Genomic DNA, 25760 nt, shown 5'->3' on the forward strand with positions numbered 1-25760 from the left:
CTGACCCAGTCACCAAAACAAGAAAACACACCTTGAAAGAGTCAAGGTTCAAACTGTACAAGTTGTTAATACTGTATTATGCTCCACAGTAAGTGCGGATGGGCTTGTACAAACATGTATGCACCAGCAAAAGAGAGAGCTGGAGAAACGGGGAAACAGAAAAACATATTCCTCCCTTCACTTTCCAACACCTTTCCCCTCCTCTTCTGTGAGATGAAGGCAAAAAATGAGGATTTCAGGGTCTCTTCCTGTGCTTCTAATCAGGCACAAACATATTCCATTTAGGAGAGGGGATGTAAACAGTAATTTAGGTAAATTTGTACAATACAATAGATAAAGTAGCATGTGTATGTTCACAAGCAGGTGGGGGAATATGGCAGCACTGGTCCTCTCCTTCCCCTAGGCAAGAGGCTTAATGCGTACTCCCACACACAGTTCATTCTCTTTCTCCAATTGATTTTGCACTTTCTTTTCATTTTGTTTCATTTAATAAAATTCTTAATTCAGTGACTAAACAAAGCAACCCTTCAGAGGTATCCCAACCATACCACCTATCTCCTACCACAGATTTCCTCGGGTGGTCAAAAGGCCACATCTGTTGCATTTCTGATTACTACTAAATACATGTTTTGCATTCTTTGTTTTTGACCGGCCACCAGTTTTAAGCTAAATCGCAAAAGTGTTGAAAGAACTTGAATTTTTTTTCCTGAGAGCACTGGAGAAAGCAGCAGATGAGAATCAAGCAGTGAGGAACCTCTTGGGTTTGACCTCTTCTAGAAAGAACCTACTCCATACACCGCTGCCATTGGGATCGGCTCCTTTAATGTGCCTGAAGATGTTCTTCTTGCTTTTGGAGCTACAGGAACCAAACCCAATGGCAACACTGATGACACATAAGTGTGCACTCCAGTGTGTGTCATCGCCCCCTGCAAGCGATGTCACTTCAGGTGCCTGGGAGAGCAGAGTGAAAGAACCACAGCAAGAGCAAGCACATGCGAGGAGAAGAGCGAGGAGGAAGGAATTGACGTGGAAGTGAAAGGGATGGAGGAACTTTGGGAATAAGTTAGAACAACTAGAAACAGGAAAAGAGGAAAAAATGAAGGATGCTTGTATCATAGATGATCTGCAATGCAAGAATGCTTAGGAGACTGAGAAATGATACAAGTAAATGTGTTAAAAGCCAAACAGTCAAAACTGAAGATTCACTCCAGCTCTGCTAAAGGCCATTGTCATTAAGAAGTGCTATCAGAGATAAGTTCACATCATACTATGGAATGAAGTTCTTAAAGGAGTACATTTCAGGAAAGAAGGAAGGGACTGGGTGCTGGAAGCAGTGCTACCCAGTTTCAATAAGGATATTTCTATGATAAGGTGTTGGAAAAATCCTGACTCCAAGAAGTAAACATATGTCATCTCCGTGCTCTGAGGAGCCACTCATGGCAGGAGGAGGAAAATGTGCAAAATTCACTTTTTTCCATTTAAAACAGCTAAAGGCCACCATATGGCCAGTCTGTCTCTTAGCAGGGAAGCATCTGTTCAGATGAATTAGGATTGAACTAGATTACAAGGCAGGTAAAGGAAAATAAAATGTGAACTGCATTTGAAGGTGGAATACAATCACATACAATTCCACAGTTTTTAGTAATTTAAAACTAAGAGCACTGCAAAATTATTTTATGATGATCCTAGCATCTACAACAGACAAACTTTGATCTTGTACATCAGGATTTCACAATTTTTAATGAGGCTGTGTGAGGCTGTGCTATGAATAGCACAAAAAACATGTAACTGTCTCAAACTCACTTTCTGAGAAGCTCTGATGCAAAAATTGGGAATTTACAGCCAGAAGAGCAGAACATCCTGTGTTACTGCTTCTTACGTCTGAAATTCTCACTATTCAGCCTCATTAATTATGATATGCAGCCATTGCAACAACATTATTACAGGTAATCAGTGCCATGACATGAGATGCATATTCATTCTTCACTATGCAAATGATCTGGTTACAGAGTCCTCTGCTCTCATATGCAGCGTTTCAGTGGCTGAATTCAGATGTGCCTTAAAGTTAGATGCGCTTTCTCTCTCCAAGGGACAGGTAAGATGAACTGTCTCTAATCACAAAATTTCAGATTTGCTTCATCCAGTGTAAAAACAAACAAACAAACAAAACCAAAACAAACAATAAACCAACCAACCAAACAACAACAAAAGAAACAAACCAACAAACAAAAAACCCCCAAAGAAACAAACAAAAAACCACAACCAAACAAAAAAAACCCACCCAGGGAAAAAAGGAAAGAAAAAATAATAGTCTAGGTAAATCTATCAACCTATGCCACATAAAGTAAAAATAAAATGAGGGGTTTAAAATTTCCTTATAGCAGGGAGGTCTTTGCTCCCATAAGCATTTTACACAAGTCAAATGAAACCTTTTTTTCATTAAATACTGTGCTATAGCTGAATCCCACTGAATATGCAGACTGTGACAAATTGGCTTTTCTATGGCAATGTGATAGGATGCCCAAGGACACGGTGGGCAACACAGGGCCCAGTGTCCCATCATTCGAAAGGAGTCCATACTTGGCACAGGCAGGGCACCCATGACTGAGCCAGAAGAGTATCTCAGAAGGTTTCTCTAATCCTCTATCTCTGCCCAGTCTTATGGCCAATTCCTAGAGTTCACAGGGCTTTGCCCATTCATAGTTTTACAAATTCACACTAAGGTATTTACTTTGACTACAGGCAAAATCCCCTTAGGTCTGAGAGAAGATTTCACTGACTGCCTTCAGTTTTGAATCAACATTGCAAAACTGTGCTTCTTACAGAGGGTGTGACCATCTTAACACCAAAATGGACCTTCTCCCAAATACTCAGCATGGACACAATTCTTGTTCCTAATTTTAAAGGGCATTGGGGTACAAGCTGCTTATCAAATTAACAAAACAAATGTAAAAAAACTTACCACGCCACATTTCTGAAGGGTTATTCCAAATCTCGAAGAAAATGACATATTGGACACATCTTCAGGCTGTGGAGGAAGGCGGAAAGTCTACATAGTGCATGAAAATATCTTAATTCACAAACTGCAGCATAAGTTATACTATGCAAACAATGAAACAAGAAAAAAAAATTAGGGGTATTAGTCACCTTCAAATGTAAGAGGTTTGTTATCACAATAGTTAATCCTTTTTTCTAGTCCAAATTTGTATGAACTACTTATTCCCGCAAGTAATTATAAGTATCTTAATTGATATATTCATCTTTTGGCCATCATAATTCCCTAACAAAATACACCATGCATGAAGTCCATCAAACTATACAGATGCATTTCATTACTAAGTGTCTTATCAGAATTTATGCAGCAATGACATAGCTGTACCTGTCACAACAATTATTTGGAAGTCTCACAACTAGTTGGTGTTGCTGAAGCCACATCAAGTGAGCATAATCACCTGAGACAGAATTAGATATGTAATAATTGGATAGTAAATTCCCAGCAATGTTCACTTCTGATATAATTGCTACAATCCTTACAAATATTACAAGTGGCAAACCATCTTCTACTGACCAGCTGACGGTTAACAGAAGACTCGCGTTTGAACAAAATCTTCTTTGTCCATGAGGGGACCAAAGCAAACAGCGAATGGCTCCACCGATTGTCCGAGGCTGCAGAAGTCAGGAGCTGGTGAGGGGCTTCAGTTGCCCGAACGACCAGAGGTGAGGACATTGCTGAAACCAAGGCAACACTGCATTAGAGCCAACACCACCTCCAACAGCAGCTCCTTAGTGCACATCAGCCCTGGCAGATTCCAGCCAGGGATGGGGTTGTGGTACCCGGTGCTCTGTGTGCACTCAGTGACCAGCGTGCTCTCCCCCAAAGTGCTTAAAATCTATGCAGGCAGCAGAGACATGAGGCCAGATAGGAAACAGAGATGGGATTTGCTCCACTAAACCCAGCAGGAGTTAGAATAACGCTGTTTCCTACCTAGGGAACTCACATATACCCCACAGAAAACTTCTTGCCATATAAATTCTAAAGCATCTAATACATCAATTCAAAGGTTCCAGCTTTAAATCTACTGGAATATTTTCAACACAAAGAAACTTTCAGCAAAGTGTAAATAATGTAAGCACTCTACAACGTGAGTAGCCTCAGTGTTAAGGTTGTTCTGTGTCAGATACAGTGTGTCATCAATACAGAACAAAAATACTTCTCAGTTGAGTACGGGTCTCAGATCTATTTCAGCTGAGTTGGGGTACCCATGAAATCAAATGCTCCTCAATTTAGTAATTAGCAATGCAAATGCTAGCTTATACTCTTATATTTTTATCAAAGATTAGGCCATGATATCACAAAAAATTACAAGAACAATTTTGAAATTATATCACTTTCACCTATTAAACTAAAAGCACCTATGACATTAATAAAAGGAGCTTATACTGAAAACCAATAATTTAATATATTAAATTGTCAAAAGGCAAAGCTGCAGAATGAAGCAAAATACGTCTTGAAAATTTCTAAATGATAGTTGGCTGTGTTTCAAGAAGATACTTTTTTCATTCCTTGCACAATAGTTCTCATTTATTACTTATTTTTAAATCCCATATTTTAATCATTAGCAATATATATTCATATGAACAAAAACTTATTGAAAAGCAAAGATTTTTGGCAAATGAAATTTTTCTAGAAAGTCTTCATTTTAAAAAACTTATTATACATTAATGAAATATGAATAGCTGAAGATACTAAAATCTCAATATGAGAAGCAGCACCTTTTTGAAAAGATACTGCTTTGTTGGATGAAGAATATAGAGAAATACTGTTAACTGTAAATAGAAAAGACATGCACAGAGCATTCAGAATTGGACCCTTAAAAGGAGGTCCTATAAAGAGGCTTAAAACATTGATGTACATGGATCACTGAAAATATTTCTGTTAACATAGTGAATGAGATGCAGACCCACTGCTTACAGAACTCAGATGGACATGTACACCTTGGGGAGCTTCACTGTCTTCCCATGCATGCTTTTTATTTGTGAGTGGTTTATATTGGACAAAAATTGTGGATATATGGGCCAGAAAAAGCTAGTTGTTTGCATTTTATAATCAGTTTTAATTCACTCTGTAAGTTTTACTTAAATACTTAAACCACTGTTAAACAATGTAACAGACTCAGACTCATTCAGGGACTGTAAAAATAACAAGGTAAACTTGGTGAGAACAGGAATATGTATAATTACAATACCAAGTGTCTGCATATCTGTGAGGTTGGAATTTTTTCAGGGTAAACATGCCTGGCATATTTCTGTTTCAAGACTAAGCAACATCCCAGATCACTCAGGATGGCACCAGTGCTGAACTCTAAGTGCGGCGGCACAGACCTGCTGGCTGCCAGTCTGAGCCCACCTGGCCATGGCACTCCCCAGCAGACCCAAGTGTCATACTATACCCCACCTCCAATGGCTCTGAACCTAAGTTCTGACTACTGAATGAAGCCTCTTCACAGTTTTGTATAGATATATACAAACATCAAAAAAAAATTCATTTTGTATTTGCTGTGTCTCTCATATATCAATGCAATTGCCACCCCATTCCTATGGAGGTGGAGCACCAATTCTCCTTTTTCTTTTCTTGCCAGACTACAGGAGATGCACTTTCCTTTATAGTGAACAGAAACCCTGATTGAAGACATGGAGCTTCTTTGCAGGGCTTTGTAAGACTAAGAAGTCAAAATGGCAAAGGGTATGGGCTGGGTTGAGCAACTGCTGCCTTGAAAGTGCTTCTTGTTTAGCAGATCATTTCCTTCCGTATTTTGGATGAGGGAGGTCAGCCAAGAAGAAGGGGCTAATTTCTTCACAAAATATCTTTTGTTCTTGTGCTCTGTGCAGAATGACGACTCCATCAGCACACCCAGCTGCACTTTTCATGTGACAGCAAATCCTGATACTCTCCTCTGGAGAGTATCAAGTTCACAGTAACCAATTCAATTAACTGATCATGTTCTTCAACTCTGAATAAATCTCTGGATTACTAATGGCAGAGATTAATCTGTTTTCAAGTTGTGCTCTGTCATCACTTGCAATCCCAAGATAATGCACCCAGCTTGCAGCAGAAGTCTCCAGGCACGTTATTCGGCTGCTCCATCATCGGTAATTGGAGGTTGGGGATTTTGCAGGTTCTTGACATTATGTTAAGCAGCCTCAATGTTTAGAATGATTACAAGGATACTTCTGCAAATTCATTTGTATCTTCCCAGCACTCAGTGGAATGTTTTGCTTAAATAGATTCAATCAGTGTGACGCATGTCCATACAGCAACATGTGCTGCTGCCTTTCTCCAGATTTTCTCTCATCCTTTCTATCAATTTTTAACAACATAGCCTGTTTTATAATACCCTGGTTTTCCTTGCCAGTAATGCAGCACTTTTCTATCTCATTATTTTTGTAGTATTGACCGTCAGTTAAATAAAATAACCTTTTCCTGATCCACATATATTTAACTGTCACTAGAACATTATGCAGCTCAGTCCACCTGACCTACAAGAACATAACTGCTTTATCACACAACTGGCTGCATACTCTTAACATCAAAACAAAATAATTGTTTTTATCAATTCACCTGCTCTCTCTTTTGAGGTAAGGTTCCAGATGGATTGTAGATGGCTGATGATCGCTTGAAAAGCTATACGCTGAATATCTGAGAAAGGATGGTACAGGCACAACATATTCTGTGGTTTTCATGTCTATTCTAGATTTCCATTGTGAAACTGGGTTTTTTTAACAAATAGATCCATCTGAGGTTGGAAAATACTAAAGCTTAACTCCTGAGGCCTTTCAATAACAATGACTGAGCTTTCTTTTTGATACCCCGCTGCTCAGAAATGCGAGTGCACCCTTGTCAGTGCCCCTTCAGAGATGCCCCCCAATTCTGACACTGACTCTACCATCTCCTTGTTCCTTCCACTCTTTTCTTCTTACAGCTTCAATCCTTGCCATTTTTCTGACTGATTTCAGAAAAGCCATTATCAGAGCTGCCTAGTCTTCACTTCCATTAGTTTCTAAAATGAAACTATTCCCACTCCTTTTTGAAAGGGAAACTTTGCAAAGCAGGGGTAGTGTTTCAGGCTGAGACACGGCCACAGCAGCCCCCTCCAGCTGTGCTCATCAGGCTGCCACCGAGCACTCCTGGAACACATCATCTCTGGCCAAAACACCTCCCAGCAAACAAATCAGCAGACGGTGAGGCGTAATACCAGGCTTTCCCGCAAACATTGCCAAAGATGCCAAGTGAGCAGTTCATTGAAGAAAGGCAGTGATTTCACTTTATTTTAAGATGTGAGACTATATCACCATCTTTAAGATGAAATTTTCTTTGTTTTCCCTACATAAACATTCCATATTTTTCAATGTATTATCAAGTTGTTAAATATTTTATTTTACTTCTAATTAGCATATTACTGTTTTCCCACAATTTAATCCTCCATAAACCAAATATAAACAGATATGCCAGAACCCTGTCTTAAGCTGCAAAATCCTAGCTAATTACCAGTGCTGGTAGGTCAAATTTGTATTGAACTACAAAATGAAATATGAAAATAAATATTATTAAAGCTGAAACTGCTGGAAGATTGGCGTAACATTTTACCACTCATATTACTGTAGCATTCACTCAGCCCCAATCTGCACAGTGCCACAACAATATGAAATGACAAATGCACAGTTGATGACAACAGTCTCTGCTATTTAATGCTGTTCATTTTTCTTTGCTGTTCTCCCTCAGAAGTCCCTTGCTACTCCTCAGCTTTGTGCATGATTGCTTTGCGTAGTGATCTTTTGCTCTTTTGGATGTCCAGCACACGCAATACACTTAGGACGGAGAGCTCCCCACTCCCAGCTCTCGCTGCCTTCACTTGCTGCTCAGGGTGTGCAAATACAGAGAGGATCTGACCTGGCAGGAAATGCACCTACCGCATGGAGACTGTGGGGCCAGCAGGTCTGTGTTCGTAGGGGCTGCGGGTGGAAGGATGGGTATCTAAGAAAAGAAACTGTTGTCTGTGGTCTGCATACTGTCCTTAGTTTTGTGTAACGACAGGGACCTTCAGGGCTAAAGCACAAGCCTTTACCACCGGACTAAACGCGCTGAGTCCTGAACATGTTAGTGGCACAGGTGGACAACCATTAGAAGGGTAGGTATAACACTACAGTGCCTTAGTTGTTCTTGATAGAAGTTAAGGTGAAGGTTATACTTGGCCCAGGTAATTAAATAGGATGTTATAAAATTAGTCTTGCAACAGGTTTGTGGCAAAGACTCCAGTATGTCCTTAAGGCTCCTGTACCTTCACAACACATCCTAACCTGCCTAATTACAGCAGGAAAGTGAAGACTTGGACAAGTTTGTGAAATGTCAAGTTCAGAATTAAAAATCACCTGACACTGAGAGGAAAAAGAGTGATTTAACTAAGACAGTCATTTTCATTCTTAACTCTCAAGGGCTGCATAATTCAAGTCCAACATCCGCAGTCTGATTTGCTTTCCCCCCAAATTTATCAGCAAAATTTTGAATGATCTTGCTTTATTTCAGTGGGGAAAAAAAGAGTTAAATAAACTTGCTTACTGTATTTTTGCTGTTGTTCTGAATTATTCCCTGTCCTGAAAACCACCCAGGATACAGGATCCAATTTAGAGTCCTTTCAATTACACACAACAATGAACAAGCAAAGGTAGTAATTTACTGTATTTCAGTTTTGAATGTTGCCATTAGCTTTTCTTGTTACAAAGTCAAAGAAACTATGGACATCAACAAGACAAAACAAACCTACTTTCCAGGCCTCTTTTGAGTACGTCAGAGAAGACTCAAACGTAACTCTCAAAAATCCATCGTGTTTCCCAATCAGAGGGCTATTCTGGGATTGCTTTTTCGCATACAGAAATGACTCAAAAAAGCTTCTAATAGCAACCCTGAGATCAGTATGATGCCACAAACTGTTTCACTTCAGCACACTGCCATTTTCAATGCAACGTCTTATTCCCATCTCGCTGCTTTCATTAAGAACTTCTTCAGTAATAAAAAAAGAGTCTAGCACCTTGATTAAAGCAAACCAGTAAAAACTTTGCTTCAAATATGTTAAAAATTCATGTTTTTTAGAACCGGACAATTCTCAGTAAAAGATCAAGCATACAATTCACTGCTTGTAGCAGTCCCTCATTTAACACTTATATTTACCTACTAATAAAATCACAGAGATTCAACCACTACCAAAGAGATAGCGCACGTCAAAATCCTCCAATTTCCCCACATCTCCTTTAGCATGAAAAGCTTCTTCTGAACTACAAAACCATATGCATTTCCTCTCACAGTGGATGGTACATTAATAATTTGTAGCCCATCAGAAAGCAAGATGCGAGCAGCAGAGATTAGGTTGAATACAGTAAAAAACAAGGAAGCTCAGCAAATCTGAATTATTTGCCTTCATATTTAAATTAATAAACTCATTTGTGAATTATCCATGGCACAGGGTAAAGAAATTAGAGGCATCTCACTAAATGACTGCTTCAGTGCATGTAATTTCTTGCCAAGTGCATGTCATGAAATCATCTCCTGGGGAACCGCAGCCACGGGTGGGGGTCTATTTCACACGTTGCATTGCCCGTTAATGCGCTCTATGAGGATGTCATAAACTTTCAGGCTACTCATCTCCACTATGCTTGGCAAGGTAGGACACTGTTTATTGTACACATGTAGAGAAAATAAAGACCAGAGACTCAGAGAAACTAAGTTATTCACCCAAATGTACACAAAGAGTGTGTGGCAGTCAGCCCTCAGACACAGCTCCTCCAAGCTGTGACTTCTCTAAGTATCGGGGTACCCGATTTTGATCAGATTAGGCAACTGGGGATGCTTGATGTATCTGAGATCAGTGACAAGTATCCTTTATACCCACTATAAAGAGCATTAAGCCTCCCAGCAACACTTCCAGACCCTCTACATCTGTGAGTCTTTAATGATTTGGTCCAGGACAAAGTATCTAGTTATTGTAATTGCAGATGTCTTTGAAAGTAGTTTCAAGAGTAGGTATTGCAACAGTGGTAGTGAATGCATAGAGGGTACATCAGCTTCTGAAAAGGAACAAGGTCTTGATCAGCTTTAAGTAATATAGGTTTTCCACAACACTGGCAATGCTGGGCATCAGAGGGTGCTCCCCTATATCATTATGTTTAATAAGGAAAAAGGGCTCCTCCTGAAAATTACTCAGACCAAGGTAAATACCAAGGTCTTCTCTATTCTAGGGGGCTGTATTCTAGATGAGCTGTTTAGGAAGCCTAGAGCACCCTTGTCCCTAACACCTGAGCAAACATTCCCCTGTGACCCAGGATGAAGAGTCTCACTGATGACAGCAGGCGCCATGGCACAGCTACAGTCCCTGTCCCCTGCACACCCAGGCCCTGGGAAAAGAGAGAAAACAGTCACATACCTGTCATCCCCGGACATCCCAGCTCTTTCTGAAGCCACAGGTTATCAACCTAAAGTTAACACAGAGTGAGCGATTATAAAAAAGAACTGTTTTCAGTAATGTCTAATATTGAACTGTTATGGTGAATTTATGCTTCATAATTAGACAGAACTCTGTTCCACAAAGCCTCAAGTTCCCCAAAATTAATTACCAGAAGAGATACAACACAGCTCTAGAGGTCTCCCACAGCCTGTCAAGCAGTATGAGACACTGTTGTCTCCTAGTATGGCTGTGCACACTTGGGGCTCAAACTGTAGTTAATAACACCAGGCTGGGCCTCTCTGCAATAGTGGAGCAGAAGGGTTTGTTATTATTTTGTTCTATATAAAATAATTTTTCTTGACAGTTTCAAAGGCAGAACTGAGGACACTGGAAAATCCGATTACTAGGAGTCAGTAGGAACGTGTCCATATTGGATGATCGTGTACTGACATTACACTCTCTTTTTCCTTCGGAGTGCTACACAGCCTTTCAAAAGGACCACAGGCTAAAAACTGCAGCTTACGAGGCGACCTCTGACAGCCTCCCGCCTGTGCCCAGACCGCAGAGATTGCTACAGAAATCACAGCTCTAAAACATCAGTAAAAGAAACCAGTGCTTTTAAGGATTGTTAATGCCCAGTGTTTTGATCAGGGTGCAGTAGTCATACAAGCAGGTTTTCATTTAATAAAAATGCTTCCTTGCAGAAGACAATACAGAGTTGGGAATGTCAGTTGATTAACAGCGATCTTCGAAGTCCGCTGAGTGATGTGACCCGCACTTGCTGTTTTTGTTTGCTGCCAAGCACTGCATGTCAGTAATGTTAAGTACTGACTTATGTCAACACCATTGTTACAGTACAGCAAATTAGGGGCAATTTTATTCTTTGCCTGCTCAGGGAAGCCATCACTTTGATTACTGCTAGGGCTGTAACTTTAGTTAACCTTGTGTGAAAACAGTTCTCACTTCAGATAGAGGACTATCGCTTAAAGCAACATAAAATGCAAGATATCTCACAAATTTGGATGTACCAGGAGTCCTGGGTTTTAATCAGACACTGCTCTGGAAAGCAAGTACATATGGGATTAGAAGCAGCCCTTATAGAGGAGAAAGAAAGAACAGAGAAACGAACACAAGCGGGAACATGCAGCACACTCCAAGCAGCCTCGGGATGCAACTCTTGGAGACTCCAGGCACCGAGCTCTTCACCAGGGGCTATTTGCAAATACCTCATTGTACAGCTCTCCCTGCACTCCAGAATTCTGGCACACAAACCCAGTTATGCCCAAGTTCTCTAATACCATGATTAATTTCTTCTCATTGCTTAAACAACCTATATGATCCTGAATTTTGAGTAGCCAAGCATCTCAAGAACACAGAAAGGTAAGAACAGGAAACTCCAGTGGCAAACAAAAAATAGTCTGGTGGGTAGATATATGCATATATTTCCATATATGCATATGGATATCTAGCAATAGAAATCACATGTTAAAAAGGAATTAACCTTTGCCAGATATTTCTAGAGCAGTCTAGAGCCCTTTCTGCATTAAGGAGATGTGTACCACTACACTAAATGGACGTCATGACACCAGCGTAAAACACATGTGAAAATAAAAAACACCAGTACCAGGGTTTATCATGTTAAATGTTGAACTAAACAGTGTTTATAAATATAACCCCAAATATTACTCTACACATTGTATCAGTTTACATACAAATGCAAATGTTAAATATCAACAGTTCCTTTGTAAATGAGCCTGTAACAAAAGTGGACAGTGGTCTAAGTGTGCATAAAGGCATGCAGGCTTGCTGGCTAACAAACTTTATTTCCTGCTTCCTAGGAAATTGGTGTTCAAATGGCCCCCGATTTCCACAGACTCCAGGCATTCATTCATCTGTGGTTTTACAACAGCTCATGCACAAAAATCTTGGGTGTTCATATGTCCGTGTGCGTCATCTACAAATGACATCCCAGCACTCCTTGTGTTTTCTTCTGCATTATCTGACATTCAGTTCTCAGCAGTCTGCACTGGAAAATATAGTCTGGATATTCGGCACAATTCTTCCACGCTGCTGCAGAGCGTGTCCATAATACCAGAGGGCATAACAAGGGATGCACATCGGCAAATAGTGCCAATTCTACAGGCCAGCACTTACATCATGCTTCACAAGTAATTGATTCAATGCAGTAACATTGCCAGCAGACATTTTCCTATGTTTTACATTAATTTACTTGTCTGGCAGAAAAATAAGATTTGTTTGCTTTGTTGTTTTGTTTTTTCCCTGCAATACAATTTCCTGATGATTAGTCCTTTTGTAGTTGCACCCTACATTGAGAAGAAGGGAAAGGAAGGGAAAGGAGGGGAAAGGAGGGGAAAGGAGGGGAAAGGAGGGGAAAGGAGGGGAAAGGAGGGGAAAGGAGGGGAAAGGAGGGGAAAGGAGGGGAAAGGAAGGGAAAGGAAGGGAAAGGAAGGGAAAGGAAGGGAAAGGAAGGGAAAGGAAGGGAAAGGAGGCTAAAGCTCTAGTGCACTCCTAATAGCGGGCTGACACCTGTGGGCACGGGGGCTGCGACTAGCTAAAAAAGCACCAAATGCTCGGAGGAACAGCGAGGCGGAGCCGCTGCTATCATGTGGCACATGGCAGCTTTTCGGGCCCGTTGCCGCCAGCCCCCGTGCCTGGGAAGCGCCCGCAGCTCTGCCCGGTCGCCGCTCGTCCCGCACGCCCCGCGCCCGGGGCTCCCAGCGCCCGCAGACTGGGCCGCGCCTTCGCCCGCCATCGGCCGCGCCGGGCCCGCCCCGCGGAGGGGCTGACCCGCGCCCCGCGGGCACACCGCCTTACCCCAGCCGCCGGCTGACCGCAGGGCTCCCGGGGCGGGTCCGGCGCTCCGGGCCCCTTCGCGGAGCTCGGCGCGGGGCGGCCCCGGGCCCGGGCGCGCCAGGTGGCCGCTCCGAGGGGCTGGGCGGGCGCGGAGGGCCCGCGGGGGAGCAGCGCCAGCAGCAGGGCGGCCAGCAGCTGCTGCATGGTGGCAGGCAGGCACGCCGCGGGCGCGTAGAGCGCCACGGAGACCTTCCAGGCGCTGCCCCCGAGCCAGGCCGGGCCTCAGCCGCTGCATCCAGCCGCCATCGGTCTCCTCCCACCGCGGCGAGGGCGGGGGGCGGAGGGGCCCCGAGCTGCGGGCACTCCCTTCTCCTCGCCTCTCGCCGCGCCGGGCCCGATGGCGGCGGCCGGGGGCTGCCTGCGGGCGGTGGGGCTGCAGTTCTGGGCTCGCTCTCTGCAGGCGCTGCCCGCCCTGCTGGCCCCCGCCGTGCTGCTGGGGCTGCTGCTGGGCGCCGCCGCCGCCGCCCTGCTCTGCCGCTGCGCGCTCGGGCCGCGCCGGCGGAGAGAGGTACGCGGGGCCGGGGCCGGGCTGCCCCTTCCCCACCGCCTCGGGCCTGTCGCGGGATGAGCTGCTTGGAGGAGTCGGGGCGGGTTTCGAGGGGCGCAGGGCCCGGGAGGTCTCGCCGCGCGGGACCGCCGGGGGTGACCGAGCTGGGCCGGGAGCCCCGGGCCGGCCCCGGGAAGGGGGCGAGCGGCGCGGCCGGTGGGGAGTCCGCAGCAGAGACTGCGGCCTCGGGGTCAGCTCGGTGGTGGGTGGGGAGCCCCGTAATTCCCGGCACAGCTCTGTTTACTAGTCTCTTCCTTTAAGAATTTGTTGAAACAAACGGACTGTCTCAAAAAAGAGGCCGGTTTGAGTATTTCTGTGTTCTGCGCGTTGCCCTGCTGGCCTGTATCTTTGACATAGGTGACCCACTCGTTGCTTCTCACTGCTGTCACGTCTCCTACGAGGCTGTGTTGCTTTTGGGGGGTAATGGATGATGTACCCACCTTGCAGAAACTTAGCGAGATAGTTAAAAGTAAACGTTAATTTCCGTCCTAAACCTGTAAGAACAATCCGATTTCCAAAGCATCTCACAAACTTTTCCAAAGTTCATTTTACAGACAGCACAGGCAGAGTATTAATACTAACACAGCAAAAACTTTGCGTTGAGGGTACACATGTAGGTATCCAAGAAATACAGGACGCAGAACACGTTTGGCAGTTTCCTTGATGTGAAACTGACCGGGTTTTCTAAAGCGTGTGGGTTTGTTAATAGCACACCTGCCTCACTGTTGGAAGGACTGTGGTGGATGGTTCATATCCCTCTATTACATAAAGTGTTTGTTTGGACCTCAGGGTTGCAGAGGTAGCGTATACCTGCAGAACTGCTACCAGGCAGATATATTTTCTGAGAACCGTTTATCGACTGCTGCATCTTTCTCACATCACATTTAGTCCTGAATTGTGCAGAACTGACTGGCTGTAGCAGTGGTTGGTACTGACATGGCTGGGAGATTTGGAGCCCTGCGGAGCTTTCTGCCAACCTGCACCGGGGGGTCTGGTTCGGCTTGGTTTTTAACTGCACCTTTTTTCAGCTGTAACAGCTCTGCTGTGCGTGCATATCTGCTAGCGTTGATCATCATTAAACAAGACATAAGAGAAAAATCTGTCGTTTTGCTCACTACCGTTTTTACGTAGGAGGTTTGAAACCCTGAAGCTGTGCTTTCGCCTTGTGATGGAGGCATTTCAAGTGCTTGATCAATGCATCCCGTGCAAGTGCAAGCCTCTCTGATTCAATTGTTCATTTTCCCTGCCTTAATAGGTGGTATCTTTATTGTACTGCCACTACCCACTCAAATATAGCCATGTACATTTTTATCCTTTATGTCATTTATGTCAATAGGGAATAGAAGCTGTCAGTTCTCTCTGGCCCAGATCTTCAGGTGCTTAAACGGCATCAAAATCAATGCTGCTGCTGTAAAAGAGTTGTTTATTTTGACAGAGAAAATACACTGCACACTGGCACATACAGAGCACATTGCAGGGTGGGCACGTTGTATCCTATGGGTCTGAGCTCCCAAATTGAACAGGCCTACCCTAGGCTGTGTGTGCCTGTTCCTTTTTTTGTGCTGTCTGCCCCACTGATGCTATGGAGCAAGCTGGTTGCATGGGTAGCAGGTACTGAACTGCACATATTACAGCCTTCTGTATCCGAAGAGAAAGCAGGGATAGTTTACCCAAAGGTGCCTTTTTGCTTCCCAAGCAGCTGAGTTATCCATGCAGTGGGAGCAGGGCAAGTACCCGGAGTTTGAAGCAGCCATAGTCACCGCAATAAGCTACTGGCATTTGTCATTCAGGCCCAGTTAATCACAATTCTACAGGTTTCAGCCTTGGATGTGTGCAGTTAAGTGCCTTATTGGTTTGATGATCTGTGAAGAGGAGGCACTTAGAAAGTAATAAGAAGAAACCCTTACCATGGTAACTTCAGAGCATGTAGCATACTGTAATAGATTTCTATTGATAATATTCTTCTGTTAGAGTATGGCGTTGCCTGGAGGTTCTTGAGACCATTTGGGTTGGAGCTTGTCTCATTATGGTATTCTGGTAGATTAGCTTGATGAAGTGTTACAGTAATTACAGTTAGACTTTTTTTTTCAATTGTTTAGGTCTCTAGAAGAAGAGATCAGTAGCACTTCAGCTGCAAAAATAACAAAGGACAAAAACAAATGGAGAGGAAGGCAGTGAGATTAGAAATATTAGCAGGAAAGAAGTGAATCCTGGAAAAATTCAAGTACTTTTAAAATTATAACGATGGAGACATAAAGGAGTGAAAATGAATACTGGATGAATATGAGCAGTCAGAGAAATAGGATGAGAAAAGCAAATTCTTATTCTGCAGTGGCTATGGTGTAAGATACAGCGTTGAATCCAATGGGGCTACTTAGACAAGTCCTGATCACTGAACCTAAATTTTATGAACTTCCTGTTTGGGGCAAATAAGTAACAAGATTGCTGAGGGAGACATGTAGCTGTTCTTTTGTCATCAGTAGATTTTTAGGAACCAACGTCTGCCACATCTTAGAGGCCAACCTGAGGATATGATCTGTATTATTAAGGATCTAAGCTCCAGAAAGGTGATACAGGCAAGTCCTGAGGAGTGAAATGTATTCAGAGGCTGGGCAGTTCTCTGTGTTCTGAGAAAATTGACTACTTTGTATACCAAGTGGCCAAATAATTTAAGGAGAATCTTTCCATAAGACATGCAAAGTGGCTGCAGCCATATTGTTGGACTACATCAGAAAGCAATTATTGGAATGAAAACCTGAAAAATAATTTAAGAGGTAGTTAAGGTAGAGTGGCTGACGTATTTTCCTTCACTAAATTCCTTGCAATGCTGTGTTTGGATGCGTTAGTGTTATTTTTTCGTCTGTCTAGTGCACAGGGAAGAACGTGTGCAGCAGGAGGTTTTGTTCCCGTGCTGTCTGTGTCTGTACCAGCGGCTCTGTGTGTTTGTTGGAGAACTAAAGGCCAATGCTATGGGCTGCTTTTGGGGAAGGAAGGTGGTAAACATTTTCTGATGGCTTTTTCTTCCGGACAGGAACTTTCCCATCCATAAAACTTCCATTTAGGAAGTTTTTCTCATAGCAGGTGAGCAAAAATACTGGGTGTTCTTTCATTGTAGGCAATTACGGACAATTTTAGCTAACTTGCTTTAATTGAGAAGTTTGAACTCAGACTGTGAGCTTGGCTCCACAGTCTGTTTTGAGAGCAGACGGATTGATTTGACATGTTTACAGCCTCATACAACTTTTCAGGTTACTTCTGGACTGACAAATCAGATTCATAAAGTTCATTAATTTTAATTATTGCTTCCTGAATATGTAAAATTCTCATTCCTTTTCGGATTGTATTTTTCCAAAATTTTCCACAAATACTGAAATAATTTTCAGGATGGAGACATGAATGTATCCAGGCTGCTGTCAAAGATGTTTCCAGTGAATATGCATGATCTCAGTGTTATATTTTACCTGTTTCCTCTCGGAATTTCAGAAGGATGATTCCCAGAGACTTCTGGAAATCTTCAACTCTGATGAAACAGAACACACACCGATGAAAAGCAAAGCAGAACCCTGTACATCAAAAGAGGACATCGTGCTGGAGGTAAAGCTCTGCTCTTGTTGATGGATGTCCATTTTGCTGGATGTAGCAATGAGCGCATTCAGGGCCCTTGTCCAAACTGTCTTAATTTTATTGGGTTTGGAATTGAACTCTTAAAGAAGTGTTCAGAAAAAGCGTAAGAAAGAGAGTGCAAGTTAATGTCTGCTTATGAATGCAACCGTTTCAGGTATTCATTCCCCTTCTAAATTCTGTTTCTCTTGGGGGATGCTTTTTGGCTATTTTATTGAAGATCATGAATTCTTTTTTGACAGGGGGCTTCTTTGGTTTTGTCTCTGCATTGTCCTTAATTTCAAAAGGCTGATGAGAAAAGTTAACACTATTGACGCAAGAAAAAGTTCTTAAATACTGAAATCAGTGCTGATAGTTGATCGTGGATTCTTTTCTGTAGAAGGAGATTTATTAGGGAAATTTTGACAGTAACAAAATTACCACATCAGGTGCAATCTAGAACAAGTACTTTTATTCTACAGCCTCTTTGGAGGCTCCAACTCTCAGTTGAACTGAATAGATCAATGGAAGCAGAAAGAATAAAAGAAGTAAAATGAATGTTTGCAAACAGCTGCATCATCAATGGCTTTCTTGCAGAGGAAGTTCTTCCATCAGGTACCAGCTGAAGATACAGTGCAGAGGTCAAATCATCACAAATACTGAAACAGCAGTGTAGTGAGCTGGGATTCAAGGACAATTAAAGAAACAATTTGGAGAGAAAATTAAGAGAGGGTATAAACCTGCCTTCAATCAAAAATTCAAATAACTTTTTGTGTGTGTGTGTGTTAATCTCAAAATAACTTGAGAACCAGTCCTATTGTGTAGTTGTTTGATTACAGCCTTTCACCCGAAGCTGATTTGACTGCTCTTGGTGAAGCTAAAGATTGTGAGTTAAACTGCACATTTAAAAAAATGTGTAGTTCAGCTAACTCATTCAGTCTATTATGCATAAATTAAATACATGCAGAAAGTGTCAGTTAAAGCCAGCCAGTCTGGTGCGCAGCTTGTAATGAGAACTGGTTTCAAGACAAAGAGAAGACAAACATTATTATAAATGTTTTACTGCTGTTTTAAATCCTGGTAGGTAATTAATCTTCATTTCAGTTTTGTGATCAGGAGTGGTGACAAACCATGATTGGTCATTTTACTTGGGTTAAAGTATATAGTAAGCATAACAAATGAACATGGATTAGATTCTCTTTTGGAGTGTAAATCCTGTGGGATAACTTATGTAATGATATAACTTTATGCGTATTACCAGTCCGTTTGAAATGGCGTCGTGGTCTTTTGTAGGTGATCATTCACAACTATACGCATTTCCCAAACATGTTAACTCATTGATAGCACACTACGAAGTAACCTTGTTATTTGAAGGGACTTCCTCCCACCTATTTGTCTAACTACGGAAGACGTATTTTTTTTTTCTAGCCGTTTCTTCCAATTCCCAGAGGCTTTTGCTGTTACTACCATCAAATTGGTAGTTCATGGAGAAGCACAGATGGAAAATGCTTTTAGTTAGGTTAGAGCGCCTCAGAAAAACAGGTATTTTCATTCTGAGACCTTCCACATTGCAATAATACTATAATTACTATATTAATAATAACTGTGTGTTACTCATGCCTGCTGGGAAGCAGGATGTGTTAGTTCTAGCTCGCTGCAATGTGGCTTTACAGCTTTGGCCTGGGGCTACTCTCCCTCAGGCCATTGCAGAGCGATGGATCTGCCCCTGAATATGTACTCCAGCAGTGAGACTGCTCAGAACAAGCGTTTTACATGCTGAGTGCGTGCTTTTAACTTTATCACTAAATCCAAAAATGGCTTCTGGAAATAAATGAAATGGAGATGAAAAGGTGCAATGATAAAAGAGTCTATTGAATGACGTAGTTTGCTCTTCTCGTCTCTATTTTTAGAAGCCATTAGTGCTTTGATATTTCCTAGAAAAATGTATAAAATGAAAATTGTGTTTTGATAAATCAGATTCTTTCATTTTACATGACCAAACCAAAGAAGTCAAATAGGTTTATTAAGCTTTATTAAGCTGCGCATGACCTCACAAAACAAAGCTGATTATCCCATTGTTCCAGTGCATAAAGCAGGGGCTAGGGAAGAGAAGGAGCAGAAAATCAGCTTACATGATATAGATGATCATATGAAAAGAATGCATTATCTATAAGTTCTTTGGAAGAACATTGGTATTTTCTCTAGATTATAGGTAAGGGCTGTACTATAAAAGTTCTTCCTGGAAAAAATGATGACTAGTTTTGTTTAATATATTGTTTCTTTATTTAAATTAAAAGTCAGAATTTGTAGCCATGATGATATCTGTGAAACTTATCCTTTAGTAGTTTCTATTATTAAGATAATTTCAATTGCTCATGTGAAATCTTTAGTTGCTGCACTACAGGAGGCAGGAAACAAACCCAAAATGAAAATAACTTGTGAATACCAGCTATTATGTATTTTCCCTTGCAGGAGTGAAAACGTTCTAGAGCGATAGTGCTGACAGAGTTGTCTTTTCTGGATTTCATACTCTGAATCAAGTCTTATGAGAAGATTTCTTGTGCAAAAGCAGAATCAGTCAATAAATAGTTAGTTATCAGCAGGAGTTTCTAAGTTGTGTAACCAAGAGGGGCATACAGTGCTTACAGTGATCAACCGTCAGGTCTGCTGCTGTTTCCTAATGGTTTTCTGTTCTCTTCCATACAGGACAGCGAGTCTCCTCTGAACAGTAATGTCACAGCATTTGCATTAAAGGCAAAAGTGATCTATCCCATCAATCAAAAATTTAGGGTAAGGTTTTAGATTCTATTGGTAAAAATTAACGGCAATCATTCTGTGTAAATTGCAGAGTCAAGTAATGGAAGAAAACTTGCTGCCAGTCTGCTTAATAGGGATCTTTGTGTATAGTCCGTTGACTCAGGGCTTATTCTGTAAGCCATCAGCTGCTTTCAGCTCCCCCTGAAACGTGCAAGTGCTTTACATGGTGTCCAGTTAATTTTCACTGTAGTCAAGAGAGCTTTTCTTCCCATTAACATTAATGGAGGTTGGGTCTGTTGAAGGAGGAATAAGAAAAGCCCCATCTGCCCTTCAGTAAGAAAACATGCATCAGACAGATAACCAGAGCAGAAGAATGCTTTTCCAGGCAATGCAGAAACCTGTCAGTATGATGAATCTTAATTTAGGTGGAGACACTTTTGCTGTATATATTGTTTAATTTTTCACTTGAAAGCAAACACTGCGATTTGGTGTTTGTCCTTATTGTGTTGTATTAATTGACTTTGTAAATTTTCATTGACTGTAGCCTTTGGCAGATGGCTCATCCAATCCATCTTTGCATGAGAATCCAAAGCAGTCGGTTCTGCCTAATCAGGTCATGGAGACATCTACGTCAGGCAGCCTGGGATCCCTGAGCCAGGGGGACAAAGAGGACTGCAGTTCCTCCACAACAATACATTCCACAACAAGCGATGACAGATTTCAGGCTCGAGCCTTCCTCAAGGTGACCAGCTTCCCAGAAGTGCTAACGTGTGAGAGGTGAGCAGTAAACCTGCACTCGTGTTTGGTCATTTTCTAGCATGCCCCAGTGGTTGTCAGGACAATCACTACAGCTCTGGTGTGAACCAAAGGCTGGGCTTGAATGCATACATTTGACACATCAAGACAGGGTTATCTGCTTATAACCCTAAAAAAGTGGTTGGGGAGGTTAAAGTAATACATTATGCTGTGTATTAAAAGTCAGTGTCTTCTTTATGCAGTTCTGGGAATCAGAACTTTGGCGAAAGCAGTCTCGTAAAAGGTGTGTCACTGTTAGGATAGGATCCCTTTGTTTTGGCTCATTTGCTCAGTTCACGCATGCAGTGGTGTGCTGAGCTGGGGACAGAGTCCTCTGCGCTGTACAGCCTCAGGTCACACAGGAGGTGCCTTGTGAACAGCAAGTGGCAGTGGTCTGTTCTCTCCGTTTTAATGGGAGCTACTCATGTCATATTGTGGGGAAACTGTTCCTTTCCAGTGATGAGCAGGTAGAGCTAATCAAAAATGGCTTATTAGCTCTGATTTTGTTTCAGCTGCACAATAGTGAGATACCCCTAGAGGAATATGCATATGTCTGCATTCTCATTAGCAAGACTAAATACAACTGTGTTTGTGTTACTATAGACTGGGGAAAGTACTAGAGGTGAAGAATATTTTCAAAATGCCCATTTACTATAGCTGTTTTGATTTAAAGCTTTGTTTTCCTTGTGTTGTAGCCACTTATGCCTATAGTTACTTCATCTTTTTCTAAAGGGAACTGCAACTCCAGCTTTGTTAAACTACTATTTTGGTTTGCTTCCTTTTATGTAGAGATATTTTATCTGAAAGACAAGGCAGTGTTGAAATGAAGTGACTTGACTGCTGTTCTAGGGCCTATGCTTTTAGGAGAATTTAGTGATTAAATAAAATGATTACCTGGTGTTTCTCTTTTATGTGACCTTCATTTAGATTGATACTAACACTTTTAAAATCTTTCTTTTAGTTTTGATGTTAAGCTCTGCCTTTGCAGTCTTATTTTAAAAGAGCTCATGCTTCTTGATACTGAACTCAGAAAAGAAAAACATGTGGTAGGTACTCATGTCTCATTCATAGCTATTTGTTTTGAACATTTTAGTTGAATATCAATTTAGGAAATAACATAAACTACTGACTAGCTGGGAAGTAGTGCAGCAGAATTGCATCTCTACAATTATCTTTTTTTTCCTCTCTGTTCTGCATATCTATGAGCTTCACAAAGGAGTAAAATATAAGGAAATATTTTGGGCTATAAAATACAGGAGGTCAGACTGGATAATGTAAAAATTTGGTTTTAAACTTTACTCCAGAGAAAACATACAGCAATTGAAGGTTATAGAAATAGAAAAAAAAAAATAATAGATGAGTTTGTTTTAAGGACAATGCTTGTGCATTGCAACTCGAAGGACTCCAAGCTCTTTGAATAAAATTGGAAATGTAGTTCAACTGAGTCAGTACCATTGTCATATGTACAATAGTCCTGATTCGTGACAGAGGAATTGAGGTGCCCATTTAAACCATAGATAGCTAACTACATCAAGTCATGGCATCCAAAGCTGACAGGAAAAAAAAAAGGATGCATACAATTGTTTATGGTGACTAGTTATGATCAAGTACAGAATCATTACAGTTACTGAGTTTTACCTTAGTTAGTATAAATCTGGACATAAAGTATAAGCTTTATCCTCTCCTTTCCCAATGTCTGTTTAAACAGATTGCTCATTTCTGATACAATTTGTTAAATGCAGTGAAAATATTTATTTTCTGGTATTTTCTGAACAAATTTCTACACAATCCAAAAGCAGAAGCATGAAAGTAAACCTGGAAAGGAGCATCTCTTCTATTGAGATCTGTTCCCATCTGACTAGATGAGGAAGGGAACTTGAGATCAGATTCCAGAAAGAAATTTAGTTTGACTAGAGAAGGTTGAACTTGATCCCAAAGTTAATCATCCATTTGTAAGTGAAGATAAGTTAACAACATGGTGATGCAATCACAGAAACAGTGAGAAAACAAGCATTTAACACACTTTGTGGCCCACCAGACATTACCATAAAAGTCAGATGACTTTGACCTTTGAATAGCTGTGTATTTTCACTAGCAGAGGAAAAGGGAAAAAAATGTAATTTTAAAGAATAGTTTCTTCCTTTTCCACTCTGCTTGCTCTAAGTTCAGAGTCAGTCTTTCTTGGCATCAAGTCTAGGAAAAGGAAACATATTCTCTTCCTTCAGTGTTTTCCTGAATTATTTTTTTTCACCTTTTTATGGTATGTGGTATCTTGGTGTTGCATGTTCAAAACTTGCCAAAGTCCTATCCAAAACATTGGCAAGTGAGATCCAAAAACATGGCTTCTACTCAACTCTAATGATAACATGCTTTCCAGATTTTGCTGAGCTGAAATCTTGGCTTCAATAACTGTTTGTATACATAGATATAGTCTTATTTATGTTTTTACATTTTTAAAGTGGGCAACTTCTGCATCATCTGTTTTCAAAGTACATGAGTAACAGGCAGGTGGCTGTTAAATTTCATATATTTTTATCTTTATGTTGGAAGATGCTGCAGCAGTTAGTAATGAAATGAATTGTCTTTACACTGACACTCTAATGGAGGCAAGAGGAGAAGAGGTTTAGTAAAAATTATCCCAGTGTTTAAAAACATCTTTTTGAAGACGCTAGTGTTACAGTCCTTAAAAAACCAAACAAACAACAACTGGAAAATAAGTGTATTTTTTGGAAGAGAAGGTAGCTAGAACCTGAGATGGTTACTTTTGTATTGTATATAAAAACAATTGGTACTTCATTTGACCCACTACAGTTGAAATAATAGTAAAAAATATGTTAGTATCTTTCAGCTTAGGGGTTCATTAAACTTTAAAAAATGGGCTTTATATTTTTAAAGTGGTCTACATATTGTCCAGTGAAGGACAGTTTCAGATGTGTCAGTCTGGCTGAAAGCCTATATGACATTATGTCCTTGTCCTTGTTAGAACATAACACCATCTTCCAGTATCTTACTGAAGCCAAAGCTAAAGAATTTTTCGTAATGGAAGTACTACAGAGTTCCGAGGATGTTTTTGTTATTTTGCTTATGATTCACTGTAGTCTCACTGATTGATTTAAATCTACAAACGTTATCACAAAGATGCCCTTACAATGTTGAACAAGCACTTACTGTGGGTTTTGTTTCCTTCCTTTTGAATAGATGTTTACTCAGGTTCTCAGAATATACCTCACAGACTTTTGTCATAAAAAGAAGATTACTGATGATTTGTTGAAGAAAATCCTTTTAATACAGGAAAATGTAAGTGGTTTTGTTGGTTAATATTTCAAAACACAGAAAATAAGAGTTAATCCGACCAGTTGTTGCAAGCTGCCGCAGCAGGCTGTCTCACCTGCTCTTTTTAAACAGCCATGTCATCTGTAATCTATTTCAGAAAAAATGCAAAGAAGCTCCCCTGTTAGTTGATTCTCTCCATTACCTTGTCCACATTTCCCTCTTGTTGTTGTATGAGGTGAACAGGACAGTGATGTATTCAATCTGTTAAGAATAACAGTATTCTTTAGTTGAATCCATTCAAGCAAACAGAATGTTGTGAACCATATTCCCTCAGATTTAAAAATTTCTAATTATCAGGTCTTTTGTTCCGTATATCATTACTGATAATAAAATAGCAGGAAATAAAGTACCAGAAGGTAACTGATGGCTTCTTTTTTTTTTTAATCAAGGGAAAACATACTTATTTTCCTCTTCAATCCCTTTTTTTCCCACATACTTGTATCAAAATCCATTTTCCATTTCTGAACTAGATGACATACAATGACAGTCAATATGCATCTCAGGTGAAGTCACAATACTATTTTTAAGATTATTAGAAGGAAAAATAGCTTTACAAAACTAAACTAAATAGGAGAGCTACTGGTTCCACTTTCTATTTTCCAGATTAGAGTAATAGAAAAGTCTGGGTTGAGAGCCACCTCTGGAGATCGTCTGGTCCAACCTTCTGTAGGAAGCAAGGCATAACCTAAGGCTGTCCAGTCCCCTGCCAAGCCAAATCTTGAATATCTGCACTAAAGGAGACTCCTCCATTTCTCTGGGCAGACTAGTCCAATATTTCATTCTTCTCACAGACAACATTTTCCTCTTTTAATTCTGTGTTGTAAGAAAGATTCATGGGATTTTGATGAAGTTGTTTGTGGAGCTTGTCAAAATCTGGTTACATTTCTTTAAGACAGAGGTTATCAAGTTAATGCATTGGCACTCAAAATTAAAAGTAAATGCTTGTTACTTAAGACATGTTTCAGCAACTGAAGCATCATCCGTTTCAGTACCAAGCTACTAAGTAAGGGCAGAAGACTAGCATTTGTCAGTGTCATTAGCTGTCAGAAAAAAATCATCCTGGTTTCAAAGGATTGAAAAACTTTAAAACTCCATATAATCATGTACCCTGTAGTCTGTCCCAGATGAGTATTACAGGTGTGTTCATCCGTGTGCACTAGCACTCTGCAGGAAATGCTGTCCGATTATTATATCTGGATACTTCTTTGTGCTTTCAAACACAGCATATACACTCATAGCTGCCATTTAGGATGGGGCACACGCATTAAAATAATTTTTGGATAGGTTCACAGGATTATTAGTATGAAAGCTCATGGAGCAGTGTTTGCTGAAACTTGAATTCAGTGGAGATGAACAGTCTT

General features: G+C 41.0%; 2 protein-coding genes across 3 annotated transcripts in view; one reads left to right on the top strand and one right to left on the bottom strand.

Moving 5' to 3' along the window:
- Nucleotides 1–13602, bottom strand: part of EVC2 (EvC ciliary complex subunit 2) — a 74221-nt gene extending 60619 nt beyond the window's left edge. The window contains 5 exon segments of the mRNA XM_065633657.1: nt 2963–3028; nt 3569–3729; nt 10473–10521; nt 13329–13571; nt 13573–13602. Of these exon segments, the coding sequence (XP_065489729.1) occupies nt 2963–3028; nt 3569–3729; nt 10473–10521; nt 13329–13571; nt 13573–13602 (549 nt within the window).
- Nucleotides 13603–13704: 102 nt separating this feature from the next.
- EVC (EvC ciliary complex subunit 1) overlaps nt 13705–25760 on the top strand; it is a 49782-nt gene continuing 37726 nt past the window's right edge. Inside the window, exons 1-6 of one of the 2 annotated variants that reach the window (XM_065634805.1) lie at nt 13705–13875; nt 17398–17508; nt 20221–20304; nt 20816–21048; nt 22028–22112; nt 24265–24363. In XM_065634805.1, the coding sequence (XP_065490877.1) occupies nt 13705–13875; nt 17398–17508; nt 20221–20304; nt 20816–21048; nt 22028–22112; nt 24265–24363 (783 nt within the window). Of the gene's footprint in view, nt 13876–16755; nt 16996–17397; nt 17509–20220; nt 20305–20815; nt 21049–22027; nt 22113–24264; nt 24364–25760 lie in introns of those variants that run through there. The other variant, XM_065634806.1, reaches the window with a different exon arrangement.

This window comes from Caloenas nicobarica, chromosome 4, assembly GCF_036013445.1.
Source record: "Caloenas nicobarica isolate bCalNic1 chromosome 4, bCalNic1.hap1, whole genome shotgun sequence".
Classification (NCBI taxonomy): domain Eukaryota; kingdom Metazoa; phylum Chordata; class Aves; order Columbiformes; family Columbidae; genus Caloenas; species Caloenas nicobarica.